At 40.8% G+C, this 18182-nt stretch overlaps 1 protein-coding gene across 2 annotated transcripts in view; it reads left to right on the top strand.

Annotated features, from left to right (window-relative positions):
• NEMP2 (nuclear envelope integral membrane protein 2) overlaps positions 1–9985 on the top strand; it is a 72512-nt gene extending 62527 nt beyond the window's left edge. For both annotated transcript variants that reach the window (XM_040357171.1, XM_040357172.1), the window contains exons 6-9: positions 557–671; positions 2117–2342; positions 5488–5652; positions 9260–9985. In XM_040357171.1, the coding sequence (XP_040213105.1) occupies positions 557–671; positions 2117–2342; positions 5488–5652; positions 9260–9479 (726 nt within the window). In that variant the 3' untranslated portion in view covers positions 9480–9985. The remainder of the gene's footprint in view (positions 1–556; positions 672–2116; positions 2343–5487; positions 5653–9259) is intronic.
• The last annotated feature ends 8197 nt before the right edge of the window (positions 9986–18182 follow it).

The following is an 18182-nucleotide window of genomic DNA, read 5'->3' as shown; positions in this document are numbered from 1 at the left end:
AGCGATACACAGAGAGGTATAGGATCTGTAGGAGGAGTACTTTTGCCCTCTTAGTACATGTCTTTGCTTTATAAATGCATGACTTTTGATTTTCGTTTTTTGTTAAATCAGTGGTATGGCTGAGGTACAGAATCTCGCTTATAAAGGTATTCATGTCTGGGCTCTGAGTCTTGTAAATACAACAAAGTCTGATGTAAACAGAATGTTTGCAGCACACAAGCATGAATCATGTTAAGGGCCGGTGTGGATGGGTTTTTGTTTCACATCAGACACAAGTCTATGAAAATGCAAACCCTGGTGCAGTTCAAATGCACTTGTCAATAAATTGTGAACAATCTCAGAAGCCTCACAGACTGATGCCATGGACACAGGCCTTGATTCTGTTTATTTCCAACCTGTCATTACGTGTGTGTCTGTTCTTTGTAAAGTGGATCACTCTCTGAAGACCAGTAATCGATTCATATCTGTCTCTTGCTATTTCTCTAAGTCATTTGTTGATCATAAATAAATGAAAGGCTATAAACTGTACTAATTACTCTTCATGCTGTAATTGCAGCACAGCACATTTTGGCTTTTGGCCGTCACATGTCTCTTTTTAACTGCATATTCTGTGCACTTCCTCAAAGAAAACTTTACTTGGATATGGCCCGAAAACAAGCATTATGTACTGGGTAAGATTGCTTCTACTATACGGAAAACAATATTGTTGCTAAAATGAGCAAGAAAGCTAGAATATATCAAATCTGTACTTCTGAGCATGGGAAGAAATATTACAATCAATGCATGACTTTGTAATGTGGTTTCTCTCTGACTCATCTTGAGCAGGGTAATGGCCGAGCTGGTGTTATAGATTTTCAGGTTAAAGTGTTACTAAACCCACAACAGTAAAATCAGTCTGTATATGCAGTAAATGCATGCTTGTTATACGCTATGCGAAACCTGAGGGGTTAATCCTCTGCATTGTGTAAAAAGGCTGGTTGGTCCTGTTTTCTCTGATACTGCCCTTCTACTCCCCTTCTACTGCCCCTGATCCATCTCTACACATGCTCAGTTTTGTGTGTATTGCTAGAGAGGGTTATTTCAAAATTAACACTGGTCTCTACTCTGGGGGAAAAAAATGAACCTGCCTTTGTGTGCTATAGGGCAGGTGTTTTTTATATGCTGTTTAGGTGCATTCAGAACAAATGACAATACACCCCAATGCACATAGACTTATCTTTTGCTGTAACATGAATTACCCCGACACAAGTTTCTGAATTCACAGTGAAGGTATCAGAAAAAGTTCTATGCAGATTCTGTTGAATATTTTCAGTAAATTGATACAGAAACAGATGGCAATGGCACAGCAAGTACAACTTTCAGTGACTCTTCATTGGTCCTATATCAGATCTTTACTACTCTGCAGGACAGGTAATGTCCTGGGCCCCGCCAATTAAAGCAGGGGTGGCCAACATGTGGCCCGCGGAACCCTCTGATGTGGCTCATGACTTCCTTCTCTGGAATGGAGGGTTGGCAAGCCCAGATCGCAGATTGCCGACCCGCCATACCACAGCATCAGTGTTGTGAATGAAGCCAGTGGTAGAGGAAGAAAGCGGCTGCAGAGCAGAGCCCAATAAGTCGATGCTTCCTCTACAGCGCTGGCTTTTGCCAAAGGGGGAGTCTATGGCAAAGTTCAGATAACCCGCAGGATAGACACGGGTACACTACGCTGCACCTGCAGTGTGGGTAAACCGCAGCACATTAGTGTGAAAGCAGTCTTGGGCCCTTTTCACGTCATCGGCCCAACCAAATGGGACCCTTAATTCACCTCTATAGAGCGACGGATGTCAGTTTACGCCCGCAAAAACAGAAGAGAATTCATCCTCTTTCATCTGGGCGGATAGGAGGGCCTATAGAGTAGCCGTGACCTGTCATCCGCCCGCTCCGCTCATTGTGGCCCTCAACTGGTTACCAAGTTGCTTAAGTAGCCCTCGCTCTTCAAAAGGTTGGGCACCCCTGAATTAAAGGCTTTCATTGACATTTTTTTTTTAATTTTGGAAGAATACAAACTGTACAAGTAGTAATGGCATAATTCTTATTTTACAATTTTATGAACAATGTCATCTGTTTTTCCTAGGATATTTCACAACAGTTGGGTTTCTGAGCTTTGTATCCTGCTATAAACATGGGCCCTTGAGCAGTGAGCGGACTATCACCTTATTCACCTGGACACTGCAGATAATAGCCTGCTTCTTGATTTACTTTGGTCTCGCTGTCTCCGAGATTGCCTTTACACTCATAGCTGGTCTTGCTTCTTGTAAGGGTCTCTACTATTCTTTTAAAGTACTTCATTATGTGAAAAGGTTGGTACTTTTCTATACCATGTCTATAGTATCCTTACAGCTAGGTATCTGCACCAGAAGTGGTCTTTGTTTAAGAAAGTAAAATGGTAATCACCAATTAATAGCACTTCCCTTTAGAATCCTGTTGAAGTAGAGGAGCACAGTCTTTAAAAAAAAAAAAAAAAAAATCAATAGGAATTTGCAATCCCATTAAAGTCTGTGTTTTAACATTCCTCCCCAACTAGAGATAAATGGTGCTTTAAGGGCTTGTTTACACTTGTGATTTATAGATAAAACCCAGTGGTTGATTCATGTTTTTTTACCACCCCTCAACTGCTCCCTCTTTTGCTGCAGCGGCTGGGGGTGTACGCTGGTCGCAGCCGTGATGCTTTGCTGCTATGACAGGAATGATGCTCCTTGTCGCGCTTGATGGCCAATACCTCCCTCCAAGCATGGTCCATTCAAGTGAATGGGGCACTCTGCAACCACGCACAACACACACCTCTGTCCGGCATTTGGGGGGTTAAAACTGCCAGTGAGAAGGCATTGTCTTGCCTAACCTGAATCGCACTTCAGAGAGCAAAGCAGGAGTAAATGAACCCCAAGGACTTCAGCAAAGATTGCCAAAAACTTTAGAAAAGCTTGGTAAAACTTACTGTTCATACTGATCTTCTACAAGCTGTGAACAAAAGTGGCTGCATTAGTTTTTTTTCTTTTAGGCTTTTTTCATTTATTTTCACCTGGAGATCCTGCCAGTATGTTTATTTTTCAACTTCCTTTTAAAAGACCAAACTGTTCAGCAAAAGTGGCCATTAGAGGGTTGAAACAAACCATTTAGAACACATTAATATAAACATAACATAAACCATATACAACATAAATTTGTCACACTAATCCTTTTTTGTAATGTTAAATACATTTGTGCACCGTGTGAATATGATCAAATATATAGAAAGCGCAAATATATAGAAAGCATTACTAGACAAGTGTGTCTAGTAGGACAGTCCCAAAGACCAGGACAGGAAGTCAGCTCAAAGCCACAGAGATCATCCAAAGGTCACCCAATGGAGAATTATTTGCAATGCCTGGTGAAGAACAGCTTTGTCTAGTGGTTCAAAAAGATTTTAGGTGTAAATGTCTGCTATTCGAAATCCTTGCCAATAATATCTACAAATAATAAATTAGAAATACAAACCCGAAAGGAAATTTTGACCAATCACAACAGATCACATGGCAGTTGTAAACAATGGTATTTGGTAAGAGGCATGGTGAGTTTTTTGAAGTTGTAATTTTTTTGTCATCATTTTTGGCAAATTAAAAAAAAAAATCACAATTTGTTTTTTTTCCTTTACATTCTGTCATTAGTGCAGTTACAGTGTTATATAACTGGTGTGGCGGTGAGCAGGGACACTGACTGGCGATAGTATGTGAAAGAAAAGTTATAATTTTTCTTTTTCTATTTATTTTAATTATGATTGATACCACTTTCATTGGTATAAGCAACCAGTTTCATTCAGTAAAAATTATTTATTCAGTGTCGTTTGTTGTAATTGTCAGAAACTAATTACATGGTACAGATAGACTGTGATTGGCCCTGTCTATATCATGTGATCACTGTGACCGATCACAGCTAGCAGCACAGTTGTGTACAGTGGATGGCATGAAAGGAAGCCACACATTTGTTTACAATTGTCATGTGATTTGCTGTGATTGGTTACAGTGATCACATGGTACTGGCAGCAGGCCGGTGCAGTGATCAGTAATTGACAGATTGCACCAATGTGTGGCCCCTGTACTACCTCCCCATAGTAGTACACTGTTGTTACTAGGGTTATACCGATACCGAGCATTTGCCCGTGTAATCCGGCTTCTTACTGTTGCGAATGTCCAGAGTCAGTGATCACTGACTCTTTCCAGTCACATAACTGAAACATCGTAAACACTTCAAAAATAAGTTTAAAAAGTTAGTCAGAGAGCTGAACAGTAAAGCCACACAGGGTCAATTTATATGTTAAGCCAGATCTGTAAAGAGCATTAACTTAAGAGATGGGCAAAAAAGAAGAAAGAAATGTTGCCCTCAGAGACAATGAAAGAATTTAAATAAATGTAGTCTGCAGAATGGGACATATCAACGGTTATTGATTAAAACAGTTGACATCCAACTCAATGTATGGCCACAAGGAATAAATGCCCTTCGCTCACAGATCCATCTAGTTTCTACACAATATATTTCCCTCTTTATGTATAGCTATCTCTCCAGTGCAGACCGTATTTGTTAATACCCATGAAGAGGGTTCCTGTTGTATCTTTATTATGGAACATAGCTTAATGCTTTGACACGTTATGGCCCATGAACCCTCTCCTGATATTCCCTATGTGTTCATTAAGCGATACTAAAGTATGTTGTACTTGCCTGCTCTGCACAAGAATATTGTAAAGAGCGGTCTCTTCCCTCTGTTTCTGGGGTCACAGACTGGTGCTCTCTGCTCCTCCTCTTCTCGTTGTGCCCCGATAGCAAGCCACTTGCTAGGGGGGGCATGTGCAGGCGCACTCCTAAGCCAGGCTATAGACACAGCGCAGCTTGGCCCTCCCCCTCCTCACATTATTTGATCATTCTCCTGACCAGGGTGTTTACAATGGTCTACTTCATTTATGCAAAACCTTTATCCCAAAAGGTGAAAAAACGAACTGCTTAAAAAGTCGTAACTGGAGTCGGCTATAATGTGTTAGTCAAGTCCGTCTACTGTAAATCTGCTAGCCAAAAGCCAGCCATAGATGGGAAGAATTTTAAATCAAAATCGTTAGGTAAATTTGTACAGAAATTCTCAGTGAGTGAATACAATTTACCAAACAAAGAGCATACACTGTTAGAAATTCCTTTGGTTGAGAAAAATGTCTCATCCTGCTTCTTCGAAAGTCTCTCCTTATTGCTGTCAAACGATCATTGATTTGACCCACTAATGATTAGAAAAACGAATGAACAAACTTTCTTAAACAGGGAGTGTGTTAGTGCCCTGATCAAAAGGTGAAAATAAAGTAGAGAAAAAGAAAATTAATTCAGCTACCACATCTAAAAACTGGTATGCAGCAATATATTACATTTTTGTTTTGGTGTTTAAAACCGTTTTAAGGTGTGTTCAACTTTTATTTTTGTTTCCTCTGATAGACTAATAATGCATAAGAAGCCTGTTGTGAAATTGCTCACAGAAGAGGAATACAGGGAACAAGCCGATACAGAGACTGCAAAGGCTTTAGAGGAACTCCGTGATTTTTGCATCAGTCCTGACTTGAACTCTTGGCTTGTGGTTTCTAGACTTTCGTCGCCTGGACGGTAAATATGCAAGTGGTGGGCATAGCCTGGTAGTGCAAGATTTTGGGCTATATTTCTAAAATGAGAAGAAAAAAATAAACTTTTGCCTTTTTTTTTTTTTTTTTAAACAAAGTTTCAGAACAACACTGGTATTGAACCTTATGGTGCATGCATTATCATGATGCATCATAATGTGAAATGGACTCTTAGGGCTTGTTTATACTTCAAAATGTAGAAAACCAAGCCTTTTCTGGCATTTTTTGTAGAGGTGCACCGAAATGGAAATTTCAGAACCGAAACGAAACCGAAATAAAAAAAGTCAGGCCGAAAATGACCCATACCAAAAATGACAGTATATATTTTAAATAAAATGTATTTTTATATTTTAAATAAAACGTATACATTTTTATATAACACATTGCTAATAGTATTAGCAAAATTTCCATGCGGTGTACCTCTAGCAGATATGATGCAGGAGATGGTCAGAGACTGCAGACGTGGTACAAGAGATGGTCAGAGGCTGCAGACGTGGTACAGGATATGGTCAGAGACTGCAGATGTGGTAGAGGAGATGAATGCAGCCTCACCAGTGTCCTTCAAATGCAGCTTCACCAGTGTCCATCAAATGCAGCCTCACCAGTGTCCATCAAATGCAGCCTCACCAGTGTCCATCAAATGCAGCCTCACCAGTGTCCATCAAATGCAGCCTCACCAGTGTCCATCAAATGCAGCTTCACCAGTGCCTGTCAGATGCAGCAGCCTGCCTGTGCCCTTCATGCAGCCTCACCAGTGTCTGTGCCCATTAGATGCAGCAGCCTGCCGGTGCCTGTCATGCAGCCTCGCCTGTGCCCATATGTAGCAGCCCGCCAGTGCCCATGTCATGCAGCCTCACCAGTGCCAGTGCCCATGACATGCAGCATCCCGCCAGTGCCCATGACATGCAGCATCCCGCCAGTGCCCATGACATGCAGCATCCCGCCAGTGCCCATGACGTGCAGCCTGCCAGTGCCCATGACGTGCAGCCTGCCAGTGCCCATGATATGCAGCCTGCCAGTGCCCATCATGTGCAGCCTGCCAGTGCCCATCATGTGCAGCCTGCCAGTGCCTGGTAATGCATGTCACACTGCGTGTCAAAGCTGGATCTGAATCGCCATGTAGCAGCTGTAACGATGTCTCTGATCCAGCATCGCCGGCCGCCTCTCTCCGCCGGACACAGCCCGGCGAATGACGCGGCTGAAGCTGTGACATTTCTTTTATTGGTGAGGCGGGGCCACCTGTCACGTGACCCCGTCCCCCTCTGACGCACCCTCTGCTACGTCACTGGGGAAGCCTGGCTTCCCCCTTGCGTCAGAGGGGGCAGGGTCACGTGATGGGTGGCCCCGCCTTACCAATAAAAGAAATGTCACAGCTTCAGCCGCGTCATTCGTCGGGCGGAGAGAGACGGCCGGCGATGCTGGATCAGAGACATCGTTACAGCTGCTGCACGGCGATTCAGATCCAGCTTTGACACACAGTGTGACATGCATTACCAGGCACTAGGGAGGCTGTGTACTGTATGTACACAGGAGAGAGGGGAGACTCTGAGGAGCGCGCCGGGATAATACACGTGCAGCACCCAGCGGGATGACCCCGCCCCTTTTTCGGCAACATTTCTGTTTCGGCCGAAATTTCGGTGCATCCCTAATTTTTTGCTACATATAATATTTGTAACCCCCAAACATTATTATATTTTTTTTAGCAGAGAACCTAGGGAATAATATAGCAATTTTTGCAATTTTTTTATGTCGCCTCAATATATTTATCCCAATTTATACCCCATTTTTTTTAATACATGAAAGATGTTATGCGGAGTAAATGGATACCTAGCATGTTGCACTTTAAAATTGGTCATGCTTGTGGAATGATGGTACTTAAAAATCTCCATTACCTGTTTAGGGTTACAGAGAGGTCTAGTGCTAGAATTATTGCAAGGGTGTGAACACCGTTTACATATACGTCCGTGACTTGTGTATGCATTCTGCTTTGGTGTGTGAGCGGAGGGATGGTGGCGCTTTAATTTTTTTTTTTACACTGTCATCTCCTGCTGCTAATGAGCCGCTCGGATCACTTTCATGAGAAAACCAGCCGCCAACTGAAGAAAAAAAAAACGGGGTTATTGCTGATATCTTCAGCTATAACCCAAGCAAACCACAATGTGTGTGTGTATATATACGTATTGTGGTCGGCAAGTGGTTATAGTGCTATAAATGCCAATCAAAGCCCTGTCACTAAATAAAATGGTTAGTTTACATTCCTGTTTAACCTGTTGTGTTTGCTTTACTTTAAAAATCATACCCCCTGTCGCTTTCTTCGAGCTTCAGAGCATCTCCAAAGCCTCCATAGAAGTGTATGACACAGCTAACACCGGCCTGTTTTTGGCATTGGTGCAATAAAGGCCTCTTTCTGGCCTCTTTCTGGCCACTTGACTGTGCAGCTCGTTTTTGTTCAAGTATCATCGTATTGTGCTCCTTAAAAGCAACCACGCCGTCTTTTTCCAGATCAGCCTGTATTTCTATGGAGGTTATTTGTGTATTTTTCTTTGTATCCTGAACAATTCTTCTGGCAGTTGTGGCTGCAATCTTTCTTGGTCTACCAGATCTTGGCTTGGTATCAAGAGATACCTGCATTTTCCACTTCTTAAGTTATTGAACAGTACTGACTGGCATACTCAAGGCTTTAGATATTGTTTTTTTTATATCATTTTCAATCTTTGTAACAAATGGAACTTTATACAGTTCTTTTCTGCTCCTCATGTATCAATATCTAGCCTGCTTTTTGCATCCACATGATAGCTAACAAATGTATTGACTAGTTGTACAGACACTAATTGCATTTTAAAAAGCCACAGATGTGTGAAATTAATCTTTAATTGCCATTTTAACCTGTATGTGTGTTTGTACCAATCTGGTCAATATTCCTATCTCACACGTTCCTGGCAGATATGGCTCAAAAAATGGTGGGTGCTGCAGCGATTACCAGTTGGGCCCCATCAAAGAAAAGTGCAATGTTTCGGAGCCATGCAGGGCCCCTTCCCGCATCTCCAAAACATTGCACTTTTCTTTGTGATGTGATCTTTCATTACAGAAACCTTTGGACGGAAGTTGTCGTTCCATGGTGTGCCGGCGAATATGTACGCTTGTGTCTGTACCAAGGCCAAACATTCCAGGATCTGTAAACTTTTTTGATCAGAGCCATTTGGGTGTTTTTATATTTTTTATTTTTATGAATTAAGAATGAGCCAAACAACTATGTGATAATAAATGGCTTCATATGAGCTCTATCCTTAAATAAAAGACATTTTTTTTTTTTTTTGGCATGATCGGTCATATTTTCAATATCGATGCCAAAATTTCATGATTTCTGCCAGGGTGTGCAAACTTTTGAGCACAACTGTATATAGGTGCTTTACTCTACTAAGAGGATTAAAGGTTGGATTAAGTTTTACAAAAGTCCACTTATGCCATCTTCACAAGATAAATAGTTTTACAGGCGAAATTAAAGTTGTGGGAGGTAACGCTTCCATGTTTTGTTTCCTCAAATGTTGCGGAATACTTCCTAAAAATGTGTATGTGCTTCTGTTTTTTGGCAGGTTTGCACAGTTTATCTTGGGCTCCAATCATGTTTCCTTAGAAGAGACCAGTACACATGAAGAACAGTATGGACTTGGAAGCTCCTTCCTGGAGGAGCAGCTTTTTATGCAGGATCAAGAATCGCAGAACTACCAACAGATGGAATTTGTTCCTCAAGAAAACGAACACGCTGAGGACTTTGATCCATCGGACAGTGAAAGAAGTGTTCTGCTTCACTAGTTTTATTACTTTTTGTAATTTTTAAGCATTGTTTTAAACCTGAACTCTGGATATTTTAATGAACAGAAAAGTCCTGTAATTCAGGGGCTACTGTATTTTTGGAACTGAAAATGTGAAAAGATTATATAAAAAAAAAAAAAGGGATCTTCCACTGCTCATGATATGCATATAAATGCTATTGCTGTGAAACAAATTATGTAGGTTCACCCAACTTTATCAAAAGTTGTACATTTTAAGAATTACGACTACCGTCTAAAAATATATTTTTTTTGGAAGGGGAGGAGAGTGGTATATATTGCATATGATTAGTGATGGTATGAATGTAGTGATGTCGTCTTGTTGCATTTATGGGACAAGTGGGTAAAATTATGAGCTGGGCTAGTCTTGGGGGGTTCCATGTTTCTTCTTGGGTTATATTGTGTTGATCTAATATTTACTAAAGTTGCAACAATGGTGGAAGGAAATAATTCCAATCTAAGTAATAAAAAAAAATAGGCCACACTGTGTTTTTTTTTTTTTTTTTCTACTGAGTGCGTTATCTAATGTAAAAAAATGCCCCAACCCTGGTAGTGCTAACATTGCTACCCAGATGACTTATATTTGTTGCAGTGGTTTACAACAAATGGCAGTAAACTGTAGTATAGTGATTATAGAGGTATATTTAAAGTCCCAAACGTTACTCTTCCATGCTTTTCCATGGCGCTCTAGTAATCGACAAGAAGGGGCTCAGTGTCTTGAAAGCTTGCTGCGATTTATACTGCAGTTAGACCTGGATTAATACTTTGGTGTTACAGTACAATCATTAAGGTTGCAGTGAGGTGGTACCAAAGGAACCGAAAAGCCAACCTCTAAAGTACTGTGAGATACAGCATTGCCTTCCTATGATGGAAGGTATTTGCACATCCTCACTTTACAGCACTTTGGTGTTATAAATACAAAGCTTTGTAGTCTGTGTTTTTACTGTATTTTAGCATTACAAACACTGTAAATATTTTTTAAAGCGTGAATCTAGTCTTTAAATAATGCCCATATACTGTATTTAGGATGTTAAACTTTAACTACTAGTCCAAAAGCAGCATTGGCATGTTTTGAACAAATTGGCAGCAGCAAGAGAACCAACAGACTTGAAGTTTTTTTTTTTTTTCATTTAGGTCCACATTTGTTTGTTTTTTGTACAGTATTTTTTACACAGTTCAATCCTTTACAATGACAAATACAGCCTGGGGTAAATCAAAAGGAAGTTCAAAAGGAAAACGAAATTATCGCAGTATAAAATATTTCATTTTGTAATGGACATTTAAAAAAAATGTATAAAATCGTTTTCAGTCTACTCAGTCTTAGGCTACAAGGAAACTGAAAACACAAAGCTGATATGTGGGTGTAGCAGTCCCCTACTTCTTTTTTTTTATCCAACAGGTACTTTGTAAGTAAACAAATGCAATCCAGCATCATCATTCAGAGGGAAAGATGCATAATATCATATAATGTACAGAAGCATAGAAATGTTTGTTTTTAGGTTAACCTAACTTTTTCTTATCTTGGAGTACAATACAGGAATGCAGGGGAAGTATTTCGGGGACAAGGCACACAAAAGCTGTAAGGATCTGACCAGTATATCCCCTCCCACTCCCAGCAAGCCTCAGTTTTGTAGCAATGAATCATGGATCATAAACCTACAACCATGTACTGCGCTAAACAAAAAAAAATCAATCACTAAAGTAAATGCTTGCTGAATAATCGGCACTAGTAAGTATGCAAAAAAAAATAATAATCAAATTGTGTTCTAAATCCTCATGCAAAGTTTATCTAGGGGAAGAAAGATAGGGCCATATCCAAGACTAGGCCCAGATACTCTGATGATCTCCAGCAGTGATTTCTGGAGATATAGGAATTACGCAAATCTCTGTAACGCATGCATTGGACATTGGCTGACAAAAAAAATTAAAGATACAGTGTAAAAAAAAACATATTCCTCTTCCACCAAATGATTTGGACCAGTGCCCAAAGCAAGGTCCATGAAGACATGGATGAGCAAGTTTGGGGTGAAGGAACATGACTGCACCTCACAAATTTGCTTTTGGAAGAACATTCCCATACACACACTCCTAAACCTTGTGGACAGCCTTCCCAGAGGAGTTGAAGCGGTTATAGCTGCAAAGGGTGGGCCAACTCAATATTGACCCCTACGGACTAAGACTGGGATGCCATTAAAAGTTCCTGTAAAGAGAGGTGTCACAAAACTTTTGGTAATATAGTGTATGTGGCCACGGTTTTAGCGTGGCAGTGTTTTGTGTTTGTTTATCGATTCAGGTGCGAATTTAACCAGGCCAAAAAACACACAGGACCCTTTTTAACATTGCACCGCAGCTGCCCCACACATGTGCGAACCGGCTCCATTGAAAGTCTCACATTCACATGGTATGCGAATATGATGCAGTTTAAAATGCATCCAATTCGCACACACATGTGAACCCTGCCTTAGAGTTCTGCTGACCTCTACAAGCTCCCCTCCCTTTTGCCTCCCACAAGTGGACTAGTGAGCATATGTTCACCTCTGCTGATTTTCCTCTCAGCAGTTGGGGGTAGCCCCCCCCCCCTTTTCTTAGGTCTGCTTCTGTTGCTGTCTCTCCTCTTGGGGGCTCTATATCTGCTTTTCTCTTATCTGATTTTTTTTTTCTGGTCCTCTCCCTGCTCCTCCCTTCTTAGGCCGCGTACACACGATCGGTCCATCCGATGAGAATGGTCTGATGGACCATTTTCATCGGTCCAAACCGATCGCGTGTGGGCCCCATCGGTTAGTTAACCTTCGGTCAAAAAAAATAGGAACTTGCTTTAAAATTTAACCGATGGACGCCTAACCGATAGGTCAAAACCGATCGTTAGTACGCACGACCATCGGTTAAAAATCTAAGCATGCTCAGAATCAAGTCGACGCATTCTTGGAAGCATTGAACTTCATTTTTTTTTTTCAGCACGTCGTCGTGTTTTACGTCACCGCGTTCTCACACGATCGGTTATTTAACCTATGGTGTGTAGGCACATCAGACCATCAGTCAGCTTCATCGGTTAACCGATGACAACGGTCCTTCGGACCATTCTCATCGGATGGACCGATCGTGTGTGCATGCCCTTAGTGTGATATTAAAATAACTGGTGTACTATTATCCACGCCTCATTTGCCTAGATTGACTTGGTGACCATCTCATTGTTTGCATTACACCATGCCCAGTCTTCACAAAGCTCATTGTACTCCACTTTAAAGGTTCTTTAACTTAATCTTAAAAGCCTCAATATACTGGAGCAAAGATTCAGTGTCCTCTCTAAACTCCAATGGCATAGGGCTCGAGTAGTATTCCTACAAGAAACCCATTTTAAGAAAGGCTCTATACATAAATTTACTAATGCAAAACTGCTACCATGCTACCTATGCTGCATAAAAATTCCATGGTGTCTCCATCTTGATCTCTGAACAAACTCCACACATATTAACTTACAGATCAGGAAGGACATTTTATTTTCCTTAAAATGGTTCTAAAGCAGGAGTGTCCAAAACTTTTTTTCAAAGGGGTCCAGATTTGATTAAGTGAAAATGCATGAAGACCGACCATTTTGCCTACGTTCTGTGAACCATTAAAATTAAATGCAAATTAACTATATTATGCTAAGTTTATTGCAAACGACAAGGTGTTAACTCACTCTGCCTTTCATATCTGAAGGCCAAATGAAAAAAAATATCCAGGAAGCTAAAACATGTCTGGAACATTGTAAAGTACATTACATTTTATTGGTAATAATAAATTGTCTGTCAACTTTTAAATTAAAAAAATATGAACGGGAACATAACACCAAGTACACATGTTGTGTCCAAATATATTTATAACCGATTTAGACAAACTGACATTAACAGATTTTACAATGTATTCTTCTCAATTGAAAAAAACTTGCCTGCACACAGCTAGGTGTGGTGAGTCTTAGGCCCCTTTCACATTACAGCGGGAGCCGCGGTGGTGGTATATCGCCGCTAAAAATAGCGGCGCTATACCGCCGGGATTGCCGCGGGAATCGGCCGCTAGCGGTGCGGTATTAACCCCCGCTAGCGGCCGATAAAGGGTTAATACCGCCCGCAATGCGCCTCTATAGAGGCGCATTGCGGGCGGTATTGCCGCGTTTTTTCCATTGTTTTCAATGGGAAGGAGCGGTATACATGTCGCTCCTCTCACCGCTCCAAAGATGCCACTGACAGGAGATTTTTTTTTCTCTCCCGCCAGCGCATCGCCTCAGTGTGAAAGCCCTCCGGCTTCTACATTTAGTAGGCAGTGAAGGAGTTTTTCAGGCGGTATAGCAGCGCTATTTTTAGCGCTGTACCGCCTGAAAAACTCCTCAGTGTGAAAGGGGTCTAAGGATGAGCTTGGTCATGTTATTTGGAGATATATAAATATAAAATAATTAATTAATTTATATATCTTTTGTGAATCTCAGAGCGCCACTCAGGACTAAGAGCTCGGGCGTGTCCACAACTCCAGATGCTCAAGCTCGCAGGGAAGCTGACAGCACGCAGAGCCAATCACAGGCACTGATAAATTTCCCAATCTCTGCAGCTGTGGACTGGGAAATGTCTCAGTGTCTGTGATCAGTGCTGCGCACTGTCAGCTTCCCGGCAGGCTTGGGCACGTGGAGTTGTAAACACATCTGAGCTCATCCTTAGTCCTGAACGGCGCGTGGGAATTTGTTGGGGTTCACAAAGGATGTATATATTCAAATTAACAGTGGAGCCATATTAAAATGGAACACGGGCCGGACTTTGGACATGCCTGTCCTAAAGGCTCAAAGTTTTTTTTTACCTTTATACCTGTGTAGCAAGCCCCCCAATACTTACCTGAGCCCCATCTCGATCCAGCTATGTGCACGAGAGCCTCGGCTCTCCAGGGACTGACACTACACATTGTCTGAGGCAGGAGCCATTGGCTTTCGATGCTGTCAATCGAAGCCCTTAAGCCAATCAGGAGAGGGAGGGCCATAGTTCTGTGTATGAATAATAATATAGATATTCGCCAGCACACCAAGGATCTTTAACTTTGTCCAAACGTTTTTTAGTTAAAGAAAGAACAAATCACAAAACATTGTAGTGCAACGTTGAGTCACACAAGACCCCTTCATCAGGCATGCTCTCTTTAATTAAAACATGTTTGGACAAAATTGAAGATCCTTGGCATGCTGGTGAATATCTATATATTATTGTCCATGTTACAGTATCCAGCTGGCGGTCGCTACAGAACCCGGTACTTTTAGAGCTCATTTCAGGAACATGTGCGATGGGAATATGGACTGTGGTCTGTGTGTGAATGGACGATGCCTGGGTGCCCACAGCACAAGCCTCTTGCTCTGGGGGCACTTAGCAGGAGGGAGGGGCCAGGACTGCCATCAGGGCACTTGAGAAAAGGAGAATCCAGACTGCTCTGTGCAAGACTGCTGCACAGGACAAGCAAGTATGTCATATTTATTATATATAAAAAAAACACATAAGAATTTAATGGTAAAAGGTATGTTAACCAGTTGGCACCGAGCGCATGCAAATATGCAGCCTCTTGGCGCCGAATGAGCGCATATTTGCATGCAGTAGTGCCAACAGTGTTGTGCCAAGAGCATGCGCCTTGCATGCTCCCGGCAGCGACTGGTGGCTCATGTAAAGTTTCCAATTGCTGTTTGTGATCTGGACTTTTCAGGTCATGTGACAGCCAATCATGTGGCCATATGCCCCGCCTCCCAGCATAGCAAACCCCTTAAAGGGCTGGCAGTAGCCAGCACCAAGAGGTTAAATGATAACCTGATTACTTTCCCCAAATTTATATTGCCCAAATGACCTTCTTTCGTAATGTAGTGTTCCTTTTGACTGAATTCAAATGAGCCATAATAATTCATGGGGGCGAATCTAACTTACCACTGAATCCTCAAGACCTCTCCATTGGGACATCATTCCTTCCTTGTAGAACCCTTGAACAAATCTGACTTCATTAGTAAATTTGGGCTCTCTGGAATTCCTGATGAACTTTGCACCCCGGAGTAAAAGGGCTCTACATTCTTTTCCATACCCCATGAAAGGTACTTTATTCCTAGCCTGGATCATATCTTCTTGTCCCTGCCTGATCTCTCCTTCTTCCACAAAGTGACCGTAGAGAGCATGTGTCATCTGATCATCATCCAATAGCCATCATGTTGCAGGTTCATGAAAGAGCAACTTGTACAAAACTCTGCCGACTAGACTCCTCCTTATTAAGCGACGCGCTGAAATCTGAGATCCCTTTAATAGTCCTTCCACGATTACTTTGCAACCAATGACACACCTGAGGTATAATTTGATGCAGTGGGAAGCCCATGAATGTGTGGCAAGAGGAACTCTCCTGGCCATTGGTGCGATTTGCAAACAGGAGTGCCAAGTTGACATCCTTATTAAGCACATTACTTATCTTGAAGTGCCACACAAATGGTCACAAGTACTCAAGACATTTCAGGATCTAACACAGGCTAGGACTTTTTTGCTGGAAAAGTTTTGCAAGAGTCCACAGCCACTCTGCACTTATCCACAAACTGTTCTATGAACATGGGAACAAAATCAGGTTCTTAGAGAGGGCACTCTAGGACTAAAAAGCTTGATCAACTATCAATAATATACCCAATAAGACAGGCACAGTTCACTCTACATAGATATTGCTCAACAATTTGTAGCTTACTATAGCCTTCTATATAATTTTATGTCTGCATCTGTGGTTCGTCACAAATGCAGACAATTTTGTGCTGGCTGCTGGAGTGATGGGGATCTTAAATAATTGTTTTGAATTGTAATTAGCGCAGCAGACACCAATTACTGTTATTTAATTTAACTTTGCAGGATATTTTTCAGAACTTCATCAATAGGCTCTGGTAAAAGCTATACCATTAAAACAAGTAAAACATTCTTCAAGGTGCAGTTTTTTTTTTAAACACGTCAGACTCAACCACAGCAAGAGACTTGCTCATGATTTCATTAATTCATAAATATTGTCTCTACTTCAGTTTTGCATCATTTGTGGTTATCTATATATTTATCTTTTACTTAATTTTCTTTTCCATTTCCCCCCCCCCCTCCCTCTCCCCTCCTCCTCCCACCCTCCCCAGTCCCCTAATGGTTTGTTCCTACCTCTCTATTCCTCTATTATTTTCCCCAGATATTCCTCCGATGTTTTAAAGTCTTTCCACCGTCTCCATTTTTTATTATGTTTATTGAGTTGGCCCGAATCACAACTACATAGATATTCCATTTTGTTATAGTTTTCCACTCTTTCAAACCATTCTTTTATGTCTGTTTTTTTTTTTACTTAGCCAATTTGTTGGTATTGGTACTTTTGCAGCATTTATTAATGTTGGGATTAATGTTTTACTATATCTTATATTTGATTCTTTTGGTTCATGGAACATACAAGCTTGTATGCTATTAACTATCTTTTCTCCAGTTATTACTTCCACAAATTTCCGAATTTCCTGCCAATATTCCTTTATCTTTGGACATTCCCACCAAATATGTGTAGTTGTTCCAATCTGTCCACATTCTCTCCAACACAGTGGGGATTTATCTTTATTAAATTTATGGATCACTTCAGGAGTCCTATGCCATCTTGAAATACATTTATAGTTAATTTCAATTGTATTCAGATCAATTGCGGTGTTATGTACGGATGCTATTATTCTTTCAACTTGTTGATCCTCAAATTTCTTACTTATTTCTTTTTCCTGTTTCGCTATAAAATAAGGTTTTCCTTGTAGCTCTGATTCTGTCAGAATTTGGTATACTCTTGATATCACGTGCTTTATTGGGGTTAGCATGGAGCACAATTTTTCTAGTGGAGTTAATTTCTTTTCATCTCTTAATGGTGTGGGTATTGAATTTATCAAGTGTTTTAGTTGTAGATATTCCCAATAGTTAATTTCCCACCTGTTTTTTTCTTTTATCTCAAAGAGTGTTTTTATCTTTCCCTGTTCTATGAGGTCATTTATTTGTGCAGCCCCCATTTTATTTCCCAACCGTGTCCCGTTCCCCGGTGTAAAAAAAAATTGTTTCGGTGAGTGGAATTAAAGGTGAATTATAAATCCATTTATTCTGTTTGTGTATTAAATCCCAAACTTTGAAAACATTCTTTGTTAATTTGTGTGCGTCTACGTCCAACATCCTAAACTTTCGTGGTATCCATACATTTTTGTGAAGTGCCGTTTTACTTATAATATTTTCAATTCAAATCTATTTTTTTTCATTCTCTTTGTGTTTATTTCCCCATTCTACCATTCGTGCAATGATCGTGGCCTTATAATATCTCTTTATATACGGCACTGCTAATCCTCCATGTTTTTTCTTCTTGTTAGTGTTCCAAAGTTTACTCTTGGTTTTTTGTTTCCCCATATATATTTTGTCAGCATTGTTTTAATAGTCTTGAAAAAAAAAACTCTGTGGGATAGCTATGGGTAACATCTGGAATGTATATGTTATTTTTGGGAGGGTAGCCATCTTAAAAGCATTTATCCTTCCTAACCATGAAAGTGCTCTTATGTTCTTTTTTAAATCTGTTTTTATCTCGTTTAGCAGAGGGATAAAATTGGCAAGATACAGACCGCCTACTGTAGATGTCAACTTAACCCCCAGATAAGTTAGCTCTCATCTCACCCACGTGTATGAAT

Source organism: Rana temporaria, chromosome 6 (assembly GCF_905171775.1).
Source record: "Rana temporaria chromosome 6, aRanTem1.1, whole genome shotgun sequence".
NCBI classification, from domain to species: domain Eukaryota; kingdom Metazoa; phylum Chordata; class Amphibia; order Anura; family Ranidae; genus Rana; species Rana temporaria.
Note: the sequence above shows the minus strand (reverse complement) of the source record. Positions and strands in the feature narration are given on the sequence as shown.